The 24,842-nt window shown below is 43.5% G+C and overlaps 1 protein-coding gene across 2 annotated transcripts in view; it reads right to left on the reverse strand.

The window, feature by feature from the left end:
• The window catches only part of SYTL4 (synaptotagmin like 4), a 69,894-nt gene continuing 48,223 nt past the window's right edge, over positions 3,172–24,842 (reverse strand). For both annotated transcript variants that reach the window (XM_021079898.1, XM_021079899.1), the window contains exons 6-17: positions 20,498–20,599; positions 19,634–19,709; positions 19,222–19,312; positions 19,008–19,111; positions 17,888–17,980; positions 16,133–16,311; positions 15,733–15,835; positions 15,052–15,213; positions 10,079–10,187; positions 7,930–8,029; positions 6,965–7,173; positions 3,172–4,816 (exon numbers count right to left, since the gene is read on the reverse strand). In XM_021079898.1, coding sequence (XP_020935557.1) covers positions 4,668–4,816; positions 6,965–7,173; positions 7,930–8,029; positions 10,079–10,187; positions 15,052–15,213; positions 15,733–15,835; positions 16,133–16,311; positions 17,888–17,980; positions 19,008–19,111; positions 19,222–19,312; positions 19,634–19,709; positions 20,498–20,599 — 1,477 coding nt within the window. In that variant the 3' untranslated portion in view covers positions 3,172–4,667. The remainder of the gene's footprint in view (positions 4,817–6,964; positions 7,174–7,929; positions 8,030–10,078; positions 10,188–15,051; positions 15,214–15,732; positions 15,836–16,132; positions 16,312–17,887; positions 17,981–19,007; positions 19,112–19,221; positions 19,313–19,633; positions 19,710–20,497; positions 20,600–24,842) is intronic.

The following is a 24,842-nucleotide window of genomic DNA, read 5'->3' on the forward strand; positions in this document are numbered from 1 at the left end:
GCAAGCCTTCAGAGCCAGGCCTGCAAGTAAATTGTGGGTTCTTTGGGCTCTCGTGAAGCAGAACCACACTCAGACCCCTGCTCTGGCATCGGCCACACCTGAGCATGTGCTGGTGTTTGAAAGAAAAGCATTCTTGGCATTCCCACTGTGGCTCAGTAGCTAACAAATCTGCCTAGCACCCATGAGGATGCAGGTTCGACTCCTGGCCTTGCTCAGTGGGTTAAGGATCCGGCATTGCTATGGGCTGTGGTGTAGGTCGCAGATATGGCTCAGATCCTGTGCTGCTGTGGCTGTGGCATAAGCCAGCAGCTACAGCTCCGATTAGACCCCTAGCCTGGGAACCTCCATATGCCACTGGTGCAGCCCTAAAAAGCAAGAAGAAAAAAAAGAAAGAAAAGCATTCTTCCCCCTGCTGCTGGGAACCTGCTTTTCTACACTCGTGGAACCTAGTGTCATGGTTCAGACTCAGCAACCACTGACCTTCAACTTTACCCAGGGGGTCATCGGTAGGAAATTAGAGGGCAGAAGGAAGCAGGTTAGGTGGAAAGGAAGAGCTAAAATGCTCGCACACTCACTATGTGCCAAGGGCTCTTCTAAACACTTTTAACTGAAATCTTCACAAGAACTGTATAAAGTAGGTCTCTTGTTATGAGCACCATGGCACAGACATGGGGATGGAAGCACAGGGAGGTTAGAGAACTTGCCTAATATCACACAGCTCCGAAGTGGCAGAGTTGGGATTGAAACCCCAACAGCCTGGCTCCAGAGTCAGTGTCCTTAAATATGATGCTATGCTGCCTCTCTACTTTTCATTTAAAAACAGCTGACAGCTCCAAGCAAGGAGAGAGGGTTCATCTTTATAATCTCACTCAGACTGAATACTCAGAGTGTGCCCAAGAGGTAAGAGGGAAAAGAAAAGCTCTCAACCCAAGAAAATTCACTCTCAAGCACAGTGATGGGACAGAAATCAGGAGCCCAGGACCAATGGTGGTGGGCGGTGGGCAGTCGGGGAGGAGTCATGAGTAACAGAGGCTGTTTTCACTGGGTGGTTAACGGACATCTCATTTTTAAAATGCAAAATTAAAAGTCAGGCAGTTTCTGGGTGAAATGGAACATGGAGGAAATGATCAAACTTGGAGCAAAAAGTCCCCTTCTCCCCCTTCCCTCTAGGGAAATATAGGAGCTCTGAAAGACAGGAAGCAAGTTATGGGCAGAAGGCAAAATACAATGAGTTAATGTGGGAAATCTTCGGTCAGACAGGGTCTGTGGCTCCAAAGTCAAAGACTGCACATCAGGCAAAATGAATGCCCTTCCTTGTCTTTATCACTAACCCTTCAGCGGGTCCAAGTCCCAGAGTGATAACATGAGAAGGCCCACTGTCCCCCAAGCAGAATTCCCACCTGGGTCTGACTCTTGCATATAAATGCTCCTCTAGCTCCAAAAAATTAAGAAGCTTTTGTTTCATCTAACTGCGTAGTTAAGGCAAATCAATCTTGCTTCCTTTAGGTCAAGCTTTACTGTTACCTCCTTTGGATTACAATTTAAGAAACCCCAACTCCTAAAATAGTGGAAGGAGACAGCAGTGGAATCAGGCCAACAGCCATACCCAAAGGGGCTAACCTCACTGGACCCTGCACCGCCTTTGTTCCTGGGTTTCTCCTCTTCCCTTCCTCCCCCCCCCCCCCTCCAGGGAGCAGGCACACACAAGCTATTCAATCAGCTGACATCCAAAGCATTCTGATAGTCCTACCCCATAAAGTAAACTAAACTTATTTGAGGGTTTTTTTTGTTTTTTGTTTTTTTTTTTTTGCTTTTGCAGGCCACACCCGCAGCATATGGAGGTTCCCAGGGTAGGGGTCTAGTCGGAGCTAGAGCTGCCAGCCTACACCACAGCCACAGGAGCATGGGATCTGAGCTGTGTCTGCAACCTACACCACAGCTCACGGCAACGATGGATCCTTAACCCACTGAGCAAGAACAGGGATCGGACCTGCATCCTCATGGATACTAGTTGGCTTCTTAACCTGCTGAGCAAGGCCAGGGATCGAACCTGCATCCTCATGGATACTTGTTGGATTCTTAACCCGCTGAGCCACAACAGAAACTCTGAGTTATTTTAGAAGAAAGGAGTCAACGCTTCCTTTGACTCTTGGCACATAACACACATATCCTCACAAGAGTCAGCATGGTCCAGTAGAGTCAGACCTCGATTCAAGTCCCAACTCTGTTGCAAGATAGTGAGTTTGACTTTCTTTACCTGTAAAAATGGAGGGTTTCCTACTTCATAACATGCTTAGAGAAATTAAGGAAATAATATATGCCTAGGAGAAAGCTTTGTACGCAAAAAGAATTCAATATGTATTAATGTCCTTTTGTACAAGAAGTCAAGAATCACCTGAGCTCTACCTAGAAACCCAGAGCCTTATTTCTGAGATAAGTTATTTGGCATCTGGATTATTTATGTCTCAAAATTAAATGGTGGGTGAGTTCCCGTCATGGCTCAGTGGTTAACGAACCCTACTAGTAACCATGAGGTTGTGGGTTCGATCCCTGTCCTCTCTCAGTGGTTTAAGGATCTGGCATTGCCATGAGCTGTGGTGTAGGTCACAGACATGGCTCGGATCTGGTATTGCCGTGGCCATGGCATAGGCCAGTGGCTACAGCTCTGATTTGACCCCTAGCCTGGAACCACCATATGCCATAGGTGAGGCCCTTAAAAAAAAGAAAGAAAGAAAATTAAATGGTGGGAGTAGGAGTGAAGGAAAAGGCCGTACCTTCTAGAGAAAGAGAAGGATCCAGAAAGAAATGGCACAGGATATCTTCTCTCCCCGTGCACTCTTCTCTCCTTCCTGCAGCTGCAGAGGTGGGGGGAGGGGCCACAAAGGTAAAGGGGTGATCACCTTGGTACTTTAGATAAAGAAAGAAAAGTGGTGGCACTTTTAAGATAGGCACTGATTCTCTTCCTAGATACCAAACACAAAGGTCAATGGATCAGAACTCAGCTATCAGGTAGCGATGTAGGGACAAGAAACTGTCTTCAAGCCAGCACAGGATGGTTAGGGAACGGCATTTGTCACTTTGGTTTCTATCCTTAAAGCCATGTGAAAAGCAACAAGAGTAAGTCAGGACATCAGAGACAAAAGCATCAATAGAACTAACCGATGCAAACGCTTGACAAGGGAGAAAGCTTTATTGAAACACACATACATTTCATGGGGTGGAGAACAAAGGAGGAGCAGGTGACAGTTCATGATCCCAAGTTATGCCTTCCATTTCAGTATCAATCCACACGAGATAAACCTTTCAAAAAACACTCTTCCATTCACTTCAAACGTACAACAGAAACCGCAGGCTTCAATCCGGTATAGGCTTACATACAGGAGAGTCCGCTAGCAGCCGACTCCACTGAAAGGGATTTCTTCTCTAGTACAGGCTCCTTTCACAAATGACTTTGTGTAGATACAATTGTGAGACTAAAAAGGTCAGTTTGCAACAGTGAGTTTCAGAAAATGAACCTTAGCTTGCTAGACCCTTCTTAGCAAAGTTTCAACCTATCACACCCAGGTTATATCGAGGTCAAGTTCAGGAAACAATAGAAAAAATGGGAACTGAAATCACTTCAAGAAGGGAGTCAGAAAAACTGGGAGATGCTCTGAACATGTTGTTTGGGACATGTTCTCAACCTGGAGAATCCCTGGACTGGTTTTAGACCATACGTGCCTACACAATAGCATACAGACCATATTATTGATGATATTCTGTGTGGTAACACAAGGTAGACACAGGAGCTAAGAAAGGTGTGATACATGTGAAGATACCTTTCATTAGAGAAGTTAGAAGCTCTCTAATAACTGCTGTATCAATTTAAAATGCAAGGAATTCAACACAGGCTGGGAGACACTCAGTCATTGGTCCTCAGGGACCACTGAGAAGCACTCACCGGGCATGCCGGTGACCCCATCCAAAGGCCATTATCTACTTAAAGTGCTTTTCTAAAGTGGCTCCCTTGTAAGGGTCCCCCAAGAGTCTAATGAAGGTGTCCAGAATTGGAAGCAACCTAGACATTTTCTTAGCATTTCCAGGAAAACCATTAGACTCAAGCAAGGTGGAAACTGCTATGAACAAGGAGTTAAAAGCCGACTTCCAGGAATGTGTCAAGGTAGAAGTGGAGTTAAAGGCATAAACTGGAGAGAAAAGAAAGGACCTACTCACCTCTCTTCCACCTTCTTCTGTCTTTAGTAGCCCATCCCTGCTTCCTGGAGCCTTGGCCTCAGACCAGGCACACCTTGAAATACAGACCAGTACAAGTGCCAAAGGCAGCCAGGGCTCCCTGAGGAAGGAGGAACAAGGACAGCAAGACAGGTGATAAAAAGGTGTTCTAAAAGATAAGTTAATTGAAAATCATAAAAAGAAAAATGGACTCTGAAAATATATACTAGTTTATGCACAAATAAAAAAATTTTGAAGAGACCCTTATTCTTGAGCCTGCTTTAAAAAGGGGAAGAAGTCTACATCACTCTAGCATAATGAGAGTTGTCGAAATACACGTTTATACACACACATACATAACATACACACACACATTAAATTAGAAGTCTTTGCCTTGGTTTCTTCGCTTCCTCTGACTTGCCCTGGACAGGGCTGGGCCTGCAGTGAAGGACAGGGGCTCACAAGCCCAGCTTCTGCTTGGCCATTGAGGCACGGAGCTGTAGAGTCCCTTCCGCCCAAGACCCTGGGTACTGTCGCATCTTCTGCCACAGGCTCACTTCTTCCCCAGTGGAGTCCATCCAGTCCACCACTTCCCCATTACTGATTCCTGAGGAGAAACACCAGAGGAAGCTCAACAGGGATCCCACTCCTCAGCCAAATGGAAAAGATGGGTTGCTACAAAGATGGACTGATGGGGAGAGCACTTTGGGGATGCTCCCTGTTGACTCTGCATGGCCATTTCTGTGCTCCTGAGACTCTATCAAGAGACTTCGAGTTGATAAAGTGGGTCTCTAAATAGCACATGGTAGTTCAAGACCCCTTATTCTGAGGCTGTTACAGCTACAGCTCTTCTGTTACTGCCATTTTGACTTATAATGTAAGGGAAAGAGAGGGAAGGGAAGGGAGGGGAGGGGAGGGGGAAGTGAGGAGAGAAGAGAAAGGGGAAGGGAAAGGAGGGGAGGGGGAGGAGAGGGAAAGGAGAAGGGGAGGAGGGGAGGGAGGAGAGGAGGGAGGGAAGGAAGGAAGGGAGCTGAATGACTTTTTTTCTAGCTGTAGAATCCAGGCTTGAAGTTTAGACAATATGGGATCATATGTGGCCTCATTTCTATTCTCTTACATGTTCATTTCATTCAACACACATTTACTGAGTGCCTACTGTGTTCGAAGTACCCTTCCAGGAGATGGAAATACAGTGGTGAACAAAGCAGAAAAAGTCCTCCCTGAAGGCAGCTCACATTTGAATAGAGAAGACAGAAAATACAAAAGTAAATCCACAGGAAAAAAAAAAAAAAGTAAATCCACAGGAGTATTTCAGATAGTGAGGTAAGTGTCATGAAGCAAATAACCAGGATGATTTGTAGTGCCTAGATCACGGCCTCCCTTAGATGAACTGGTCTGAGGGTCCCTCTGCAAAGGAGACTTTTGAGTCAAAAGCTAAGGAATGAGAAGGAGCCAGCCATTCCAGGCAGAGGGAACACTAATTGTGGAGAAGCTTGATACATTTGAAGACCAGAAAGCAATCATGGTGTTTGAAGCACAGTGAGCAAGCAAGAGAATGTTACAGGATGGATCAGGTAACAAAGGGTCCAGATTACACAGGGGCCTGTGGGCATGATGAGAAATTTGGATTATCTTCTAAGTACAGGAGGCGACCCTGAAGGGTTTTAAGCAAGAGACTGACATGAACTGGCTTACATTTGTAAGCACATCATTCTAGATGATTTGTGTTAAATGCTTTATGTGAATTATTAATATACAAGCAATATTTCCAGCCACAGGAATGCAGAGACTATAGAGAGAGAAAAAAAGGTTTAAGACTAAGTCTTGGAGTTCCCTGGTTGCCTAGTGGTTAAGGATCTGGCACTGTTACTGCTGTGGCGCAGGTCACAGCTGTGGCATGGGTTGGATTCTTGGCCTGGGAACTTCTACATGCCATGGGTGCAGCCAAAAAAAAAAAAAAAAGCCTTGAGAAGCACCAATATTTAGAGTTCGGGTGAATAATAAAGATGCCACAAAGAAAAATGTGGTGTCAGTTGAAGCTAAGCATTTCAAGAAAAAGGGAGTGATCAGTGAAGTTGAATGGCCTGAAAATTCTAGGAAGAGGAAAACAAAATTTTGGCATTGCTCAGTGGCATGGTGGGACAGAAGCTAGATCACAGACTGAAGACTGGACTGAAGACTAAAGAAGAGGTGAGAACATGGAGACAACTCTTCTTAAGAAATCAGAAGTGGGGCACAGGGTCAAGGGAAGGTTTGTTTCTATGTCTTAAAATGGGAAATACCAGAGCATATCTGCTTTCACCTCCAGGAGGGAGGCAGAGAATGAAACTGATCAGACAGGAGAGAGAGGAGATTCCAGAAGCGAGGTCATTGAGAAGGTGATGGTGTGATCCAGAAGGCTTAGAAAGAGCATAACCTTTGCTAGGACCTTTCTTTCACTGTCACAGGATAGAAGGCAGAAGTCAGAGGTACAGCTCCAGGTAGGTTTTTAGATGTTTTTGGTGGGATGATGATGGAGTTCCTGGCAGTCAGGGTCCTGTTTATCTGTACACATGACAGTGCATGACCTCAGCCTCCCCCTAGCCCTGTACAGCAAATACTGGTTGAACTCAGTAAATACAGGTTGAACGTTAACTGTAAGGAAAGAAGACAACTCTTGAGGCAGTGGAGCTGTGTAGGGAGGGGGATGGGTCTATTCAGAGTGAACTACCCAGGAAGCTTTGAGGAGAGTGAGGGTCGGGGGAGAGGCTCTCACCAGTGCCAACACCCAGCCTGACCCCTCCCAGGAAGTCATTGCTGGCCAGGGGCTCCCGGTCCCACACAGTCAGTTCCAGGCACATGTGTTGGAGATCTTCCAGCCTCACACCATTGTAGACAAATGTATGGTTGTAGTGGGGATTCAGGGTCTTCTTCATCACGGGAGTCTTACGCTTACTGGCCTTGTTCCTCATAGGAAGGAGGTATCTGGTAGAGGGCGGGGAGGAATCAACAGCCTATTCGAAGCGGGTGATATCTATCTAAATTCCCTTCTCCCCTACCCTAGACCTAGCCTAGGAAGCTGAGTCAATGCTCAGATCCGAGGACACACACTCCCTCCTTTGAATCTGCTGAAGCAGAGTTCCTAGTACCTCCACTAGATCATTCACCTGATTCACTTCCTTTAACCTGAAGAGAAAATTAATACAATATTGTTAGGGAGCTATTGTCTATACGCCACCAAAAATGGGTTTAAAATACTCGATTCCGTTTCCATTGGGTGACGTCTCCTTTAATAAAACCAACAGAAATAACCGTAGGCATAGCTAAACATGATGTGCTAGAGAACTTAAGTCAGTGGGGTGAGCTGTCACTTGGGGAAAGCTGGCACTGCTTAAATATTGTGGGGAACAAAGTCCTGAATCCCCAGGTCTTGCCAGTCAGGGACACAGATTTTTATTCAGGATCAATTAAGAGTGTAAGTCTGTAATAAAGGGAAAGTCAGACCTAACTGTCTCCTCTCCTGTCTGGAAATGACCCCTACAGCCCAGTCCAAACTGAGCTCAGACCAGTTGCAAACGTGGTAGTGGGGGTTGGGCCATTACCTAATTTCAGGAACAAAGTTGGCTGCTAGAGGTGGCAGGACACACGGGGATAATATCCACAGAGGAAAGTTAAATTGGGTTCCTCTCTTAGCTCTCTGGTCCTGAAACTGGTTAGTTTGGTGCTGGTCCAGGGACTCACCCCTTCACAAAGCTGTCTGACGTCCCTCCTGATTTGGCAGCCATCAGGTTCTTGGCTTCTTTGATCCACACCTGGAGCTCGCCACCTTCCCCAACTTTACCTGGAAGGGATGTCAGCCATAGCAAGTGAGCCCCAATACCCCCAGATTTCTTTTGAGCTTCATCTACATAGTAGTTCCTCTCCTTGCCCCTGAAGACAGCAAACTCCATGATAATTGAACCACATCTGCCTTCGATTCTCAGAACCTAGCACAGTGCCTGACAGTGAGCAATAGGTACTCAATTCATAATAACAATAGCAATAAAGGCTTATTGAAAGCTGGCTACATGCCAAATTCTACATAAAGCATTTGTTCCTCAAAACAATCCTATGAGATATACACTTATTGTCCTCATTTTATCCATGAGAATATTGAGGCATAGAGAAAGTTGCCCAATATTTGTTGAATGATTGGAAAGGGGAACTCCTCCTCTTGTATCCTGGATCCCATCCCCATGTCAACAAGACTTATCATGATTTCAATGATTTCAATCCCCACTTCCCATTTTTAATATCTCATTCTCTACTGATCCCATCTCCTCAGTCTAAACATATGTGAATCTCACTTCCTCTTTTAAAAAAGTCCTTTTAAAAGAAAATCTCCCTTCAACCTTATCTCCATTTCAAGCTCTCTTCCATGGCTCTCCTCTCTATCACCATCAGTTATCCTGGAAAAAAAAGTCCTCACTCATTGCCTCTACTCCTTTGCCCCATTCACTCAGCCTAGTTTCTACTGAAATCTGGCTTCTGCTTCCACTAATCCACTGAAAATGCCAACTAATGCCAATGAGCTGTGTCTTTTCATTGGGCTGACATCCCAGTGGTATTTCAATTCTGTTGACAACCCCCACTCCCTTCCTCAAGCTCTCTCCTGCATTGTTCTCCCATGATAACCCTCTACTGCCCTGGCTTCTCTTCCCTTCTTCATTCTTTAAAATGTTCCCTATGATTCTATCCTGTCTCTCTTCTCTAGTCATTCTGCACACCCTTCTTAGGGACCTCATTGATTTCCCCAAATCCTCTAGATCAGACCTTGCTGCAGGTAACTTTTTAAGAACTTTGGCACCCCGTGGTCAGTGCATCAAGTTCAACTCCTTACCATTATATTCATGGCCCTGTTCAGCCAGGCTCCAGGCTCATCAATAATTGTAGCACCACCCCCACATCTGCATACCATAACTCCAGCCCCACTCAACTAAGAAGTTCACTGCCTCACACTCACATATAACCCCACATTTACCAGGCCTTTTTCAAACCTTCTCCCACACTATCTCCTCTTCCAGAAATGCTCTCCTCACCCCATCCTCTTTTCTGCCTGGTAAAGTCTTAAGTCCAGTATCATTATTACTTCCTCTTTAACTCTTCCAAATGTAACCAGACAGAATTCATCACTGCCATCTTAGCATATGATTGTCTTTCTTTCCAAGGGGCGGAAAATATCATGTCTTATTCACCTCCATATCCACAGTCACTAGCACCGTGCCTGGTGTGTAGATTTACTCTTCCTCAGCCTTCCACTTCCTGCCCCTTATACTTATATACCACCCCTTCCAACCACCCCGTCTCAGTCCCAAAATTTCTGTTCTGTTCTGACCTCTTAGTAGCTTGCCAGAGCTGGACCAAGACCGAGTTAATGGCCTCAAAACAACAACAACAACAACAACAACAACGAGTTCCCACCATGGCACAGTGGGTTAAGAATCCGACTGCAGTGTCTAAGGTTGCTGCAGAGGTATGGGTTCTATCCCCGACCTGGCACAGTGGGTTAAAGGATCCAGCATTGCTATGGCTGCAGTGTAGGTTGGAGCTGTGGCTCGGACTCAGTCCCTGGCCCGGGAACTTTCATATGCCACAGGTGCAGCCATAAAATTTTAAAAAGTAAAAACAAAATAAAAAGCAAAACAAAAAAAAAGTATTCCAACTTTAAGGCCTTCCCTTCTGGTTGAAAAACAGAAATGTCTTACTGAGTAAAGAAATCTTCCCTAGAAGATGATCTCGTGCACTTTGCAATCCGGTCTCTCCCACAGTGCTAGTCGCTAGCCACCACCACATCACACAGATCTTGTCCAGAAAACTAAGAACTAAATCCAGGGCCCCAAAGAAAACTCACTCTTTTTCCGGTCACTTCCAACAGGGAGCTTGGAGGCTGGGATGTATTTCAATGAAACCACCAACTCGCCTTTGTGTGATGGCAAGCCAGTTGAGGCCTCAGCACTGATCTGAAACACAGAAATCCAACAGGTCAAGACTTGTTGAGACCTCTTGCTGAGGAGATTCTAAAACTACTCCCCAAAACAGCTTCATAGCATAAAAGCACCCTCCTCCTTATGAATATCTGCCAGGATCACTAGGCCATGGCAGCCACAGATTCTAAGGCAGTTTCTTCAAAAGGAGCTGCAGAAGAACTAACAAAGAGTCTTCCGCAATGCCCACTATTTCGCTATTTAGGGGATATAGTTACTAGATCCCAAATACCCTCAAAGGTCTTCCAGTAAGGCTGTCCATACAAACTCACAGGGGACTGACATTATGATGAAGAATCTTACTACCAACATTGTTAGTAATAGCTGCAAAGTGGGAACAACTGAAATGTCAGTCAATGCAGGAAAGGTTAAATGAGTGATTATAATATCCTCATATAGCATGTGGCATGCAATCATCAAAAAGGATGCAGTGAACCTCTATTTGCTGACATGGAAAGATATCCAAGATGTACTGTTAAGTCAACAAAGCAAGATGCATAAAAAGTATCCCACTCATATTAATATATTCATATCTGCACATGTGAATATATATGTGTATAAATAACAATTATTATCAATATTATTTCATATAGAACTGTGTGCCAAGTAATGTCGTCAATACTTTAAGTATATCATTTTGTTTAATCTTTTTTTTTTTTTTTTGTCTTTTTGTTGTTGTTGTTGTTGCTATTTCTTGGGCCGCTCCCGCGGCATATGGAGGTTCCCAGGCTAGGGGTTGAATTGGAGCTGTAGCCACCGGCCTACACCAGAGCCACAGCAACGCAGGATCCGAGCCGCGTCTGCAACCTACACCACAGCTCATGACAACGCCGGATCGTGAACCCACTGAGCAAGGGCAGGGACCGAACCCGCAACCTCATGGTTCCTAGTCGGATTCGTTAACCACTGCGCCACGACGGGAACTCCCATTTTGTTTAATCTTAAAGATAGTCCCCATGAGTACTACTATCCCCATTTTACAGATTATGGAACAGAAAAGTTGAGTAACGTGCCAAGGTCACACAGCAATTGACAGAGCCAGGATTCAAATTCAGACAGACTGGTTCCAGACTCCAAGCTTTTAACCACTATATGACATTATATAGAAAAACCCAGAAGGATACAGACAAACTTAACACTTGTGTCTCCTAAGGTGGGAAGTAGAATGGAGAAATGAAAAAGGACCTTTGCTTTTTACTCTGTGTATATCTAAAGGGTTTTTTTTTGGGTTTTTTTTGTTTTTTTTTTTTTTGCTTTTTAGGGCCACATCTGCGGCATACGGCATTCCCAGGCTAGGGGTCGAATCAGAGCTACAGCTGTGAGCCACAGCCACAGCCACGCCAGATCAGAGCGGAGTCTGTGAGGTACACCACAGCTCACAGCAATGCCAGATCCTTAACCCATTGAACGAGGCCCAGGATCGAACCCACATCCTCACAGATCCTAGTCAGGTTTGTTAACCGCTGAGCCATGAAGGGAACTCCTAAAGTGTGTTTTTAATTAGAATAGCATGTATCACTTTTATGATTTTCAGACATAAAAAGTCCTTTTTTTTTTTTTCCGGCTGCACCCACAGCACGTGAAATTGTCTGGGCCAGGGACCAAACCCGTGCCACAGTAGCAACTCGAGCTGCTGCAGTGACAACGCTGGATCCTAATCCACTGCACCACCAGGGAAATCCAGTTTATGTTACTTCTGATTAATGACTGTCTCTACCACCAGGATCCAAATGCCAGGAGGACAGGAATCAAGCCTTTTTGTTGTTGTTGTTCATCCTAATATGCCTGACACTTAGCAAAGTACCTGGCACATAGTAGGTGCTTCACAAATACTTCCTGAGTGACTACAAGCATGAATGAGTGGGTGTCTGGGATGAGTAGCAAGTGGCCTTGGGCAGCAGCACTCTTCACTGTATCGGCCCTGTGTGACTTGCTCCTTATGCTTTGGTACCCAGAGCATAAGTTGGTGCTCTTGCTGATCACAGGTACTCTTTCACTGGCCTGTGTTCACTGGGGCTCCTCTAACCTAGGGCCTCAGTTCTGAACATAGTATGTCAGGAAGACATAATCCCCACTGGTTTGGAAAAAGGCACCACATACCCAGAATACATAGAAGTGTAGTATATGGGAGAGATATGAAAAAATTGTGGAGATGGAGGCCAAGAAAAGAAAACTGAATGGGAGCAAACAGATCACTATGGCAGAAAAAAAAGAAAACTCTGAGTCAACAAATGTAGAATGCTTTTAGTTAAAGTAGACATGTAATACTGGAGTGGTCTTTTTGTTGTTTATAAAATGTCTACACAATTTATTAGGCTCCAGATGTGAACTTCAGTGGACTCTTAAAAATTGTTGGAGTTTAGCCTTAGCTGGAAATTGGAGTATTTGTTTCAGTAGCAGATTTTCATCCTGGCTCAAAATAATTGCAATGAACACACAGCTCCATTCTAGTGCATCTTTTTCTTGTGATGTAAGGCATTTTTTACTGGCAGTTTACATGATGTTTTACAGTGATATTTTCAATACAATTTTATCAACTATAGGCCCCTGAGAGAATAACTTACATGCCAAATGCTTAAGAAACTCTAAATTTCCAATAATGTACTATAGTTTGGTAATAACTGCTTTCCCGTTTTTATTAGTACTTAAAGGGACATCTTTAATGTCAGTATTTTTGGAGGGCAGTAGCTATCAAAACACTAGATGTACATGTCCTTTGACTCAGCAATTTCACCACCAAAAATTTCTCCTACAGTTACATTCACAAATGAAAGCCAAGATATATTATTACCGCAGAGCTTTGATAGCAGAAAGAAAAAAAAAAGAGGTAAACAATTTTCATGCCATCCGTGGGGGGACTGTAAATCAATTCTAATACAGGCACATGAAGAATACTCTCCAGCAATTAAAATGAGATAAATCTATTAAATGATGGCCTAGAAAAAATGTCCATGGTAAATAACAAATTGTTAAATAAAAAAATCAAGGAGTTCCTATAGTGGCTCAGTGGTTAATGAATCCAACTAGGAACCATGAGGTTGCAGGTTCGGTCCCTGGCCTCGCTCAGTGGGTTAAGGATCTGACATTGCTGTGAGCTGTGGTGTAGGTTGCAGACGCAGCTCCAATCTGGCACTGCTGTGGCTGTGGCATAGGCCAGTGGCTACAGCTCCTTTTCGACCCCTAGCCTGGGAACCTCCATATGCCACAGGTGAGGCCCTAAAGAAGACAGAAAAAAAATCAAGATCTATATACACAATGAGGTTTACATGAGTCCATTTGTGTAAAAAAGAAAAAATATAAATTCATGTGGGTCTATCTGTGCTGTTTAATACAAAACTTCTATGAAGATATCCAAGTCATGGTTATTTCTAGGGAATTGAATCTGCTTTTCTTTTTATATACTTCTACATTATTTCAAAAAAAAATTTTTTTTGGCCATGCCTGCAACATGTGGAAGTTTTTGGGCCAGGGATCAAACCTGGCCACAGCAACTTGAGCCATGCAGTAACAATGCTGGTCCTTAACCCACTGAGCCACCAGAGAACTCCTGTTATTTTAATTTTGAGCCATGTGTGTCTTCTTAATGTTCTTAATAAGCAATATATGTAGACATGGTAAAAAGTTCAAACATTATAAAATGTTATAAAAGGGCATACACATAACTAAATGACCCTCCCACCTCAGTTTCTCTTTCTAGAGGCAGCCACTACTCCTAGTTCCTTGTCTATTTTCCAAAGGTATTCTATGACCATGTATTGTTTTTAGTATTGAAAATGCTAGTGTAAAAAAGTTTTATAGAAAAACCCTGCCAGGGAACAGTTTTGATAATTAAGGTGTCAAAACTCTGCCTTATTTTTTTACTTTTTGTCCTTTTAGGGCTGTACCCATGGCATATGGAAGTTCCTGGGCTAGGGATCCAATCAGAGCTGCAGCTGCCAGCCTATGCCACAGCCACAGCAACGCAGGATCCAAGGGTGTCTGTGATGTACACAACAGCTTGTGGCAATGCTGGGTCCTTAACCCACTGAGAGAGGCCAGGTGATTGAACCTGCATCCTCATGGATACTAGTCGGGCTCTGAACCCACTGAGCCACAACAGAAACTCCAAACTCTGTTTTAGCAATTTCATCTTAACCAGAATGACAGTAACCTACTAAATGTCCTTTATGTGCCAGGCACTGATTAGTACTTTGTATATGATCCTGCGGAAGAGGAATATTATTATCTCTATTCTTCATCTATTATTTTACAGATGAAGAAATAAGGTTCCCAAAAGTTAGGTGACTTACCTAGCTGGCAAATCCCAGAATCAGGATTCAAATCCAGGTCTGCACTCAGTTCCCAGGCACTATTATGCACATTGCTACACTCTCACCTGAGATGCCAATTCCAAAGTAAAATTGTTCCTGGCTTATGTGACCAAGATTATGGCCATTGGAATTCCATGAATTGCTTTACTTCCCACCTCTTTAGTGAAAAGGATAGCTTGGAAAAGGAGTGCAGATTAGGATAACCAAAAGGTTAGCTTGCAGAAGAGGCATAAGTTAGGATGTTATGGCATGCTCAAACTCTGGAAGATTAGGAGGCAAAGCCTGGCATGCATATGAAAGACTTCAAAGGAAAACCATGACTTTGTCCTTTGCCTGGCCTACGCGGAGATTACTCACACTTGCCATTCCAGTGCATCTGAAATGACTGTTAAACTCAGAACCCCCAGCAGAGTGTGCTAGAACTCCACACAAGGCTACATTTCAAGACTACCAACATGTCCCAGTAGAAATCAGTGCAGACAATTCTACCTCAGATTCAAACTCTGCAAGGAGTTGTTAAAGTAGACTACCTTGCCATGTAAAGGGAGGCAATGATCCAGTTTCTTATCAAGCATCCAGGAATCCATCTGGACCTCTGCCTCTCCAAGGAAAGTGTTTCTGCCAAAACGACCATGATGCCAAACCGAGAACTTCAAAGTCCTTTGGGACAGGACAGATTCTGGGATCTCATACTGTGAAAGGAAAGAAGCCCAACATGATTAGTTCATGGTAATTCCTCATGAAAAGACTACTCCAAAATCTGAGCAACCAGACCCAAAGTGAATATCAAATTACTTTAGTCCTTAAGCACTTTGAGGTTCCTCACTCAGAGCTTCCACTTACCCTATTTCACAAAAAACCTACCACATTCTGTGGAAGGGTCTAGAATATTCATTTTTTCCTTGAGTGGGCAAGAGAACACCAGAATATTCAAAAAGAACTGCCTGGGAGACTCCTGACCCCAACTGGCTTTTCAGGTTTTCAGAATGAATTTGTGGCCACGTGGAGCTCAACAGCACAGCAATCCAAGAAAGCTAGGTCCACTTTTGTCTCTTCTCTAGGAGGCTGGAACATGAAGAGATGCCTATAGGATATCCTCATACACAGACACAGCCATGGAAAACTACGTGGACCAGCTAGGTAACAGAGACATAGCTACAGCTCAGCACACAAGACAGAACAAGTTCTACTCTTGGGCTCTAGATACTTACTGTGAGGATCTCATCATAGAGCGGGTTAACGGTGTCCCGCTTGATGCTGGTTTTTCTTTTGCCTTGGCGGGATTTGTCAGGCAGAAGGTAAGTCTTCACATAGCTAAAAACCAAGGAAAACATCAAGTAATTTCCTGTCTTTTCAGAAGCTCACTCTTCACTTCCCTGCTCTCCATATACATACACCATGACAAAATGAAAATGTCACATCAGGCCCTCTCAGACATGTCATTATTGCATCTTCACAATTCTGGTCCCCTTCCCACATCTCCTTTAACCATCCTCAATCCCACCTCCCTGTCCTCCCAGGAAGTGACGGCCTCGGTTCCAGGGTGCCCAGAGAGATGCCGGGGTCTGAGCCATCATCTCCGAGCACCACATCGGGTCCAGAAGCACTCACGGGTTCGAATGCTTCTTGGCTTCGTCGGCATAGGCCAGCTGCTGGCACTCTTTCACATGAATAACCAGAGTCTGTGTTTGCTGCTCATACTTCAGTGAAAAGGTAACCTTGCCCGTCACAAAGATGTTCCCGAAATCACCAGCTTCGCTGTAGATGCTCATCATGCTGCCAATGGTACTCTGAGGAGAAAGCACCCACAAACATCTGGCGAAGGTATGCTCCCCCGCCACACTGCTCATATTTTCTCTCAGGAAAAAGCCCCCAGTCACAGAACAAAACAAAAGCCCCTTCAATAAATAAGCCAGTACCACCAACCATCTCGTACCCAGAATATAAAAGACAGTGCACACTCCCAACTGCTTAGGGTCATCTATCAGCTCACGGCTCCCCTAGACTCCAAGCTGCTCTTCTTGCCCTCTTCCTACACATTTTATTGTTAATTTTCAACTGCCCCAGAAGGTGTGCAAGGAAGAAAGGTAAGGTGCAGCTGAGTCCAATTTTGGTATATGTTATATATGCTACAATGTTAGCTAGAAGGAGTCAGTTACTAATTAAAACAAGGGGACTTCATTATCTGTGGGTTTCTTTTATCCACCTTATTCCTCTCAAGACGTATAAAGGAAAGTGCCTGTATCAGAACTGGCGGGGGGATCTCAGTAATAATCCACTCTGCAAGCCCACCATTCTCTTCCAGGAACATCCTGTTTCCCCTAAACATTAATCTTCATACTTTAGACAGAAACTAGTCCCTGATTATTTTTTAAAAAATTGTTTTCTTATTATGGCCACACCTGCAGCCTATGGCAGTTCCTGGGCCAGGGGTCAAATCAGAACTGTAGCTGAGGAGTTCCCGTCGTGGCGCAGTGGTTAATGAATCCAACTAGGAACCATGAGGTTGCAGGTTCGGTCCCTGCCCTTGCTCAGTGGGTTAAGGATCCGGCGTTCCCATGACCTGTGGTGTAGGTTGCAGACACGGCTCAGATCCCACGTTGCTGTGGCTCTGGCGTAGGCCAGTGGCTACAGCTCCAATTCGACCCCTAGCCTGGGAACCTCCATATGCCGTGGGAGCGGCCCAAAGAAATAGCAAAAAGACAAAAAAAAATAAAATAAAATAAAAATAGAACTGTAGCTGAGATCTACGCCATAGCCATAGCAACACTGGATCCTAGCCACCTCTGCAACTCCGGATCCTTAACCCACAGAGTGAGGCCAGGGATCAAACCCACATCCTCACAGAGATAACATCAGGTCCTTAACCTGCTGAGCCACAATGGGAACTCCTCCTAGGCTCTGATTCTTAAAATGTGCCTTTAACTTCATGATTCTGATTGGTACTGCTATTTCTTAATCATATCCTTATGCCAATTAACCCTTGCCAAGGCCCTTCTCATGGCAGTTACTGCCCTTAAATACAATATTTGGAGCATGCCCTGATGAAGAAATATGAACTTGCTCACTTCCTGGCCTGGGACCTTTTTAGGGGAGAAGTTATGGGTTACTGTTGACAAAGCTATGATGAACCTCCCTAGCCCTAACTACCTGATATAAGAATCTCCAGGGCAGAATCTGAGAAAGTCACCTCACTGCATACTAAGCAACTACTGTCCAAATTGAGGAAAAGAACAAACAAATGCATTGTATTTACTTGGAAAGAGTGACTAGAATTTCCCCAGATCCTGACTCTGCACTAGGGAGGTCCTTCCTTCCTTCCCAGTACCCCAACATGTCTATAGCCACAGAACTACTACAACTTACCATGGAGGAGCCACTTCGCATGCTGCTTCTGGCTAGCTTCTGACGATGCAACTTTACCAGGTGGTCAATGTCTTCTTCTTCCTCTTCCTCTTCCTGAAACAATGAATATAGATTCAGAGTTAATAAAAATAAGAAAAAGTTCAGGAATTCCCATTGTGATTCAGTGGAAATGAATCTGATGAGTATCCAGGAGGATGCAGATTTGATCCCTGGCCTCACTTAGTGGGTCAAGGACCTGGCATTGCCATGAGCTATGGTGTAGATCACAGATGCGGCTGGAATCCCGCATTGCTGTGGCTCTGGTGGTGGCGTAGGCCAGCGGCTATAGCTCCGATTCGAACCCTAGCCTGGGAACCTCCATATGCTGCAGGTGTGGCCCTAAAAAGACAAAAAAAGAAAAAGAAAAAGTTCAAAGACTAATCTCCTTCCTTGAGTAGGGGCCTTAATTGCTGCTAAGCCCTAAGGTGTCATGTGCCCATATACATACTTATTCTTATGTTTCCCCATTTCATGCTTCTAAACTATATTCCAACCATCCTTCTCAAATTTCAAAATAATATCTTTCTCATGAGGCTTCCCCAACCCAACCATCTCTACATTTTATTAAAAATAAGTATTTATTTGAGCCCCTAATTGTATATCAAGCAATGTGTAGAAAATGAAAGAGACAGTCTGTTTCTTTAAGTAATTCAACAACCAGATTTACTTTAGAAATTTCGGGAAATCAAGATTCATGTTACCTTTTCCTAAAGAATTAAACACATGAATTTAGAGCATCAGGTAGGAAAGTCAACTTTAGGTATATAAAATTTCTTTCTTTTTTTTTTTTCTTTGCTTTCTAGGGCTGTACCCACGACATATGGAGGTTCCCAGGCTAGGGGGTCGAATTGGAGCTGCAGTTGCTGGCTTGTGCCACAGCCACAGCAATGCAGGATCCAAGCTGCAGCTGAGGCCTACATCATAGCTCATGGCAACGCTGGATCCTTAGCCCACTGAGCAAGGCCAGGATCAAACCTGCAACCTCATAGTTACTAGTCAGATTTGTTTCCACTGAGCCAGGACAGGAACTCTGGTATATAAAATTTCATATAGCAAGCAAATGAAATACCAGGGTACTTACCATATCCACACTGAGGCCTGGGACAGATTTGCTTCTGTCTCCTAAGGAGCCACTTTCATGCCCCACATCTTCTGGGCGAAGATCGATCACAGATTTAGTGTATTCTGAGTGGAAAACCAAAAACCAAATCAAAGAAACCTACTCTTCTCCACACCAATAACCCAACAAGTACTCAAGAACTTCAATCTCAAGGCCATGAAGGGCAACCGGCTACCTGAAGGCCTGAGGATTTTTCTGGTGTTCTTCTTGAATATCATTTCACCCTCATCGATAGACACCACATTTTGACCCCCAGGTTGCGTTTCCTAGGAAGGGATAAGGGCAAGGAAATGGAAAATGACAGTTGAGTAGGTGGGAGGGTGGGAGTAAGGAAGAAGGCTCAGATTTTCACTAAACTATGACAAATCTTAAAGATTAATCTTAGGAATTTAATTTATTCCTAGGAAGTAATACAAAACCTATTATTCTCACGTTTCAACCAAAACCTTAGCAAATGCTCCCAAGGGAACTGGACCTAAAATTTGTTTACTTGAATTCTTGATTTAAATTCTTCTTGAGAAAAGAAGAAGAAAGAAACAGCAACAGAGAGACACAAGACACATATCAACCAACCAACTAAAACTTACCATTTCTACTTGAAATTTGGGGGCAGACATCTTCTTCCATTCTGGAAAAAGGCCAGATTTATCCAAAGAGTCTCTCCTGAGGCAGACATAGAAGCTATAATAAAATCACCTCCTCCCCTTCCCCTTCGATCTAGTGACCCAAGCTCTATGGAAGGAGAGACACTGGCTTGAGGTCACTACAGTAACCAAATCCAGAAGGTAAACCTCACATCTCATTTACACTGAAGGAATGCAGACCATCAGATAAGCAACTTTGCGCAAACACAAACACACTCACACCCCATGCTGCTGCTGGTCCAGGAAGACTCCTCCAAGGTGAAGCAGGCTGTGGAAGTTAGCAAGTTCCAGAACTCTGTGCTCAGAGCCAAGAGCAAAAGTGCTACTGGAAAACTTGTTGGCAACGTTGAAGAAAATACTTCATTCACCTTGCTGAGGACAGAACCAAGAACACTGAAGGCAGCAGATCCCCACACCCTGGTGCTAGAGAAATGGTAGGTCAAGGATTTCTCTTGTGGCCTGTGGCACAGCAGGTTAAGGATCCAGGATTGTCACTGCAGCAGCCCAGGTTATCACTGTGGCGAGGGTTCAATCCCTGGCCCAGGAACTTGCACATGCTGTGGGCACAGCCAAAACAAAAAACAAAAACAAAAAGCAAAACAAACAAAAAAACTACGAAAATTTTGGAGTTCCCATGTGGCACAGCAGATTAAGAATCCAGCATTGTCACTGTTGTGACACCCACGGTGTGGGTTCAATCCCTGGCTCCAGAACTTCCACATGCTGAAGTGCATGTGTATGTGTGTGTGTGTTAGGGGGTGGAAGCAGCTCGGCTGAGTGGAGGGGCAGAGACTGGGGGCATCTCACCTGGACATGCTATCCGAGTCAGCTGTGTAGCTATCCAGACTCTCACTCTCAGCCTCCAGTGCGCTCTTTCCACTTTTCAGCTTGGGCACATCAAATGGCACACTAGAAGAAAAACCAAGAGGCAGCCCATAAAGGAAGTGGGTTCTCCTGCCAGAAATCCAGGCTTCCTTCCAGCTCTTTCACAATGGTAGCTTAAATGATCTTTCTAAGAGCTGAATATATATATATATATGGCATGTGGAAGTTCTGGGGCCAGGGGTCAAACTTGTGCCACAGCTGTGACCAGAGCCACTGCAGAGACAACATTGGATACTTTACCTGCTGTGCCACAAGAGAACTCTTGAATATACTTTGAAAACTGCTCAGCAGTTCTCCATCGCTCTTGGGAATGAGTTCAAACTCCGTAGCATGGCAAGACGATCCTTATGATTTGACCCTTGTTCAACTCCTCAGTCATCCTCCACTTCTCCTTATACTTTACGTTACACAATGATGTAGCTCTTTTGGTTCCCTGAATATGCCAAACCTCTTCCTTTTCCCTCTTTTCTCTGCCTGGGATGATCTTTACACAATGGCCATTTTTCTTCATCTGGCTAAATCTACTCCCTCTTCTGGTCTTTCTCGTCCATTCTTCCAGATCTCTCTGGCCATGCCACCACCACAAGTCTAGATTTCTAACCTTCCTATAGGCTCCTAAAGCACCCTGATGTCTTGGTAGCAGTCATCATATGCATAATTATTTATGTCTTTTATACAAATTATTTAATTTGTTCAATAATTTAAACAAATCATTTGTTTAAAGTCTTTCTCCTTGATTAGACTAAGTAAGATCTGGGAAATCAATGACCACATATTTTGTTCACTGCTGCATTCCCAATGCCTAGAAGAGAAATTAGCATAGAGCAGGCACTCAATTGCGTGTTGACTGAATTCTTAACTAAATGCCCTCAGTGGGGCTTAAAGTATACATATACATATATAGAGAGAGTATGCTTTTAAGATATTATTCACAATGCCAGAATTCTTTTTCTGCTTAATGAAGGATGAACCTGGGTGTTAAAAACAGCAGTTCTCATCTCTAAAGGGAAGATCACTATTCCTGGACACTTACCTCAAGAATCTGTGAGAATAAGAGGAAAAAAATCATTCTTCCTCAAGTATCTCAAGAAAATTCACTTGGCTGCCAGGCTACCACACTCTCCTGGTCCTCTGACCTCACTGGCTGCTCCTTTTCAATCTCATTTGCTGGTCTCTCCTCATCTCTAAGACTTCTAATCTTTGGATTAGGACCACAGTTATTCCTTGGAATGCTTCTCTTTACTAATTAGAATTATCCTTAAATGATCTCATCTAGTCTCATGGCTTTGAATATGCTACATAGGGAGTTCCTGTTGCGGCACAGTGGAAACAAATACTAGTATCCATGAGAACTTGGGTTTGATCCTCAGCCTTGCTCAGTGGGTTAAGGATCCAGCATTGCCATGAGCCATGGTGTACGTCACAGATGTGGCCCGGATCCCATGTTGCTATGGCTATGGCATAGGCCAGCAGCTGTAGCTCTGATTTGACCCCTAGCCTGGGAGCGTCCATGTGCCGTGGTGTGGCCCTAAAAAGCAAAAAATTAATTAAAAATAAACAAATATGCTTTATAAACTAACAATTCCCAAATTTATCTCTTACTCAAATACCAGACTTCTACTTCCAGTAGCCTACATAACATCTCTGCTGGGATGTTCCAAACATAGCAAGTCCAAAACTAAAGCACTAATCCTTCCCCAAACCTGATCTTCCTTCAATGTCACCAAATGGCAACTCCCTCCTTTCATTTTTCAGGTCAAAAATCTTAAGAAATATCCTTGGGTCCCCTCATTCTCTCAAAATACAAATACAATCTGTTAGCAAATCCTCTTGACTTTACCTTCAATGGATATCTAGAAAATAACAAGCCCTCACTCACTCCACTGCAACTGCTCAAGTCCAAACCACCATCACCTAGCTCTTGGATGGCTGCAACAGTCTCCGAACTGAACTCTGCCCTTGTTCCCATACAATCTATCCTCAACAAAGCAGCCAAAATGAGCTTTTAAAATATAAATCAGGAGTTCCTGTTGTGGCTCAGCAGGTTACAAACCCAACTAGTATCCATAAGGATGTGGGTTCAATCCCTGGCCTCGCTCAGTGGGTTAAGGATCCAGAGTTGCTATGAACTGTGGTATAGGTCACAGATGCAGCTCAGATCCTGCATTGCTGTGGCTGTGGTGTAGGCCAGCAGCTACAGCTCGGGATTCAACTCCTAGACTGGAAACCTCCATATGTTGTGGCCACAGGTATGGCCCTAAAAAGCAAAATAAATAAATAAACAAAGTCTAATGCTGCAGAAAGATCCACTTTCTTTAAATATATATATATATATATATATATATATATATATATATATATATATGTAAATATACATATATATATATAAATCAAATACATCATTACCACATGACCCAGCAATTCCACTCCTCAGTATCTATCCAAGAGAACTGAAAACATGTGTCCACACAAAAGCTTGTGTCCCATCCCAGTGTTCAGCACTATTCACAATAGCCAACAAGTAGAAACAGTCCAAATGTTCATTCGTCAACAGGATGAATGAATAAAGGAAATGTGGAACAGCTATACAATGAAATACAGATGGTAAAAATTATTGAATAAAGTTCTGACACATGCTATAACATGGATGAACCTTGAAAATATTATGCTAGGTAAAATAAGCCAGATACAAATGGCCATATTCTGTATGCTGCCATTCATATGAAATGTCTAGGATAGGAATATCCAAAGAGACAGAAAGTAGATTAGTGTCTGGGGGAAATAGGGAATGACTGCATAATAGGTGTGGGGTTTCTTTTTGGAGTGATGAAAATGTTATGAAATTAGGAGTTCCTGTGTGGCTCAGCAGGTGAGGGATCTGACATCATCACTGCTGTGGCACAGGTTCGATCTCTGGCCTGGGAACTTCCACGTGTCACAGGCACAGCCCGCCAGAAATGTTCTGAAATTACACAGTGGGTATGGTTGCATAACATTCTGAAAGTACTAAAAGCCACTGAATTGTATACTTTGTTAAAAATTATTAATCTTATGTTGAATGAATTTTACCCCAATTTAACAAAAGAAAAAATAATACCATGTCACTCAGAGCCCTCCTCATAGAGGAGTCCTTACAAGTGCCAACAAAATCTTACCTGATCTGCTTCTCACCCCATCTGTCTTCATCCCCTACCCTCCCCCCTCTCTCACCATTCACAAATGATTCAGACATGCCAAACACAAACTCATGTTAGGTCTCTACACCTGCTTTCTCTGCCTAGAAAGTAATCCTTTCTCCCAGACACTCTCAGGGTTTCCGCCCTCTTTGCATCATATCTTTTCTCGAATGCCATCTTATTGTTAAGGCTTTCCCTTCACTGGCCTAAAAGAAAACATCCTATATATACACAGGCTTTCCTGGCACATCCTTTTTTCAGTCTACTTCATTTTCCTCCAAAGAACTCATCAACACCTCATGTACGACATATTTACGTGATTTGTCATTTATTGTCTGTGTCCTCGCTCTCAAATTTAAGTTCCTCAAAGCAAAGGATTTTGTCATCTTCACCTGTGCCTAAAACAGTGCTCAGCAAATAGTAGGCATTTGTAGATATTTGTTAAACAAATGAACAAACTAATAAGAAATGAACAAAGAGTGAAGTAACCAAAATCTGTACTGTCTTAGGCAGTAGAAAGTCAACTCTCCAAGTTATCTTAACGTGATATTTAAGAAAGCTCTATGAAAACAGACACCCAGGGTTGAAATCCTAGGGCATGCCAGAGGTGAAACAACGGCCATTTCTTGAAAGATGTATTAGCTTTCGAGTTCAAAACACAGCAAGGAGATTGATTTCATCTTTAACTTTAGAATCATTATTTTTTGCCCTTTTCTACAAAGAATAAAGAACCCAAAGTAGAACCATTCCTCTAGAGATACAGTTTAATAATGGCCCATCGAGAGTGTTTTCTGCTTGTATATTTTCCTAAAGATTAATACATACTGATCCAGAGCTGATACAAACTACCCTAGGGCAAAAAAAGCAATTATTTGACATCTGTGCAACAGAAAAATAGACTAAGAGACAGGAGTCCTGGGCTCTAACTATCTCTATGATCTCACTTATCCTGCTTTCTTTTCTGTAAAAATAAGGGAGGTAAATTAGCTTATCTCTGAGGCTCCATAATTTTATGGAAAAGATCATTTATGGCCATTTAATCTGTTTCCATGTTTAGGATAAATACGAGTTTTCTGGGTCCAATAAGACAA

The sequence above is a fragment of the Sus scrofa genome, chromosome X (genome assembly GCF_000003025.6).
Source record: "Sus scrofa isolate TJ Tabasco breed Duroc chromosome X, Sscrofa11.1, whole genome shotgun sequence".
Classification (NCBI taxonomy): Eukaryota; Metazoa; Chordata; class Mammalia; order Artiodactyla; family Suidae; genus Sus; species Sus scrofa.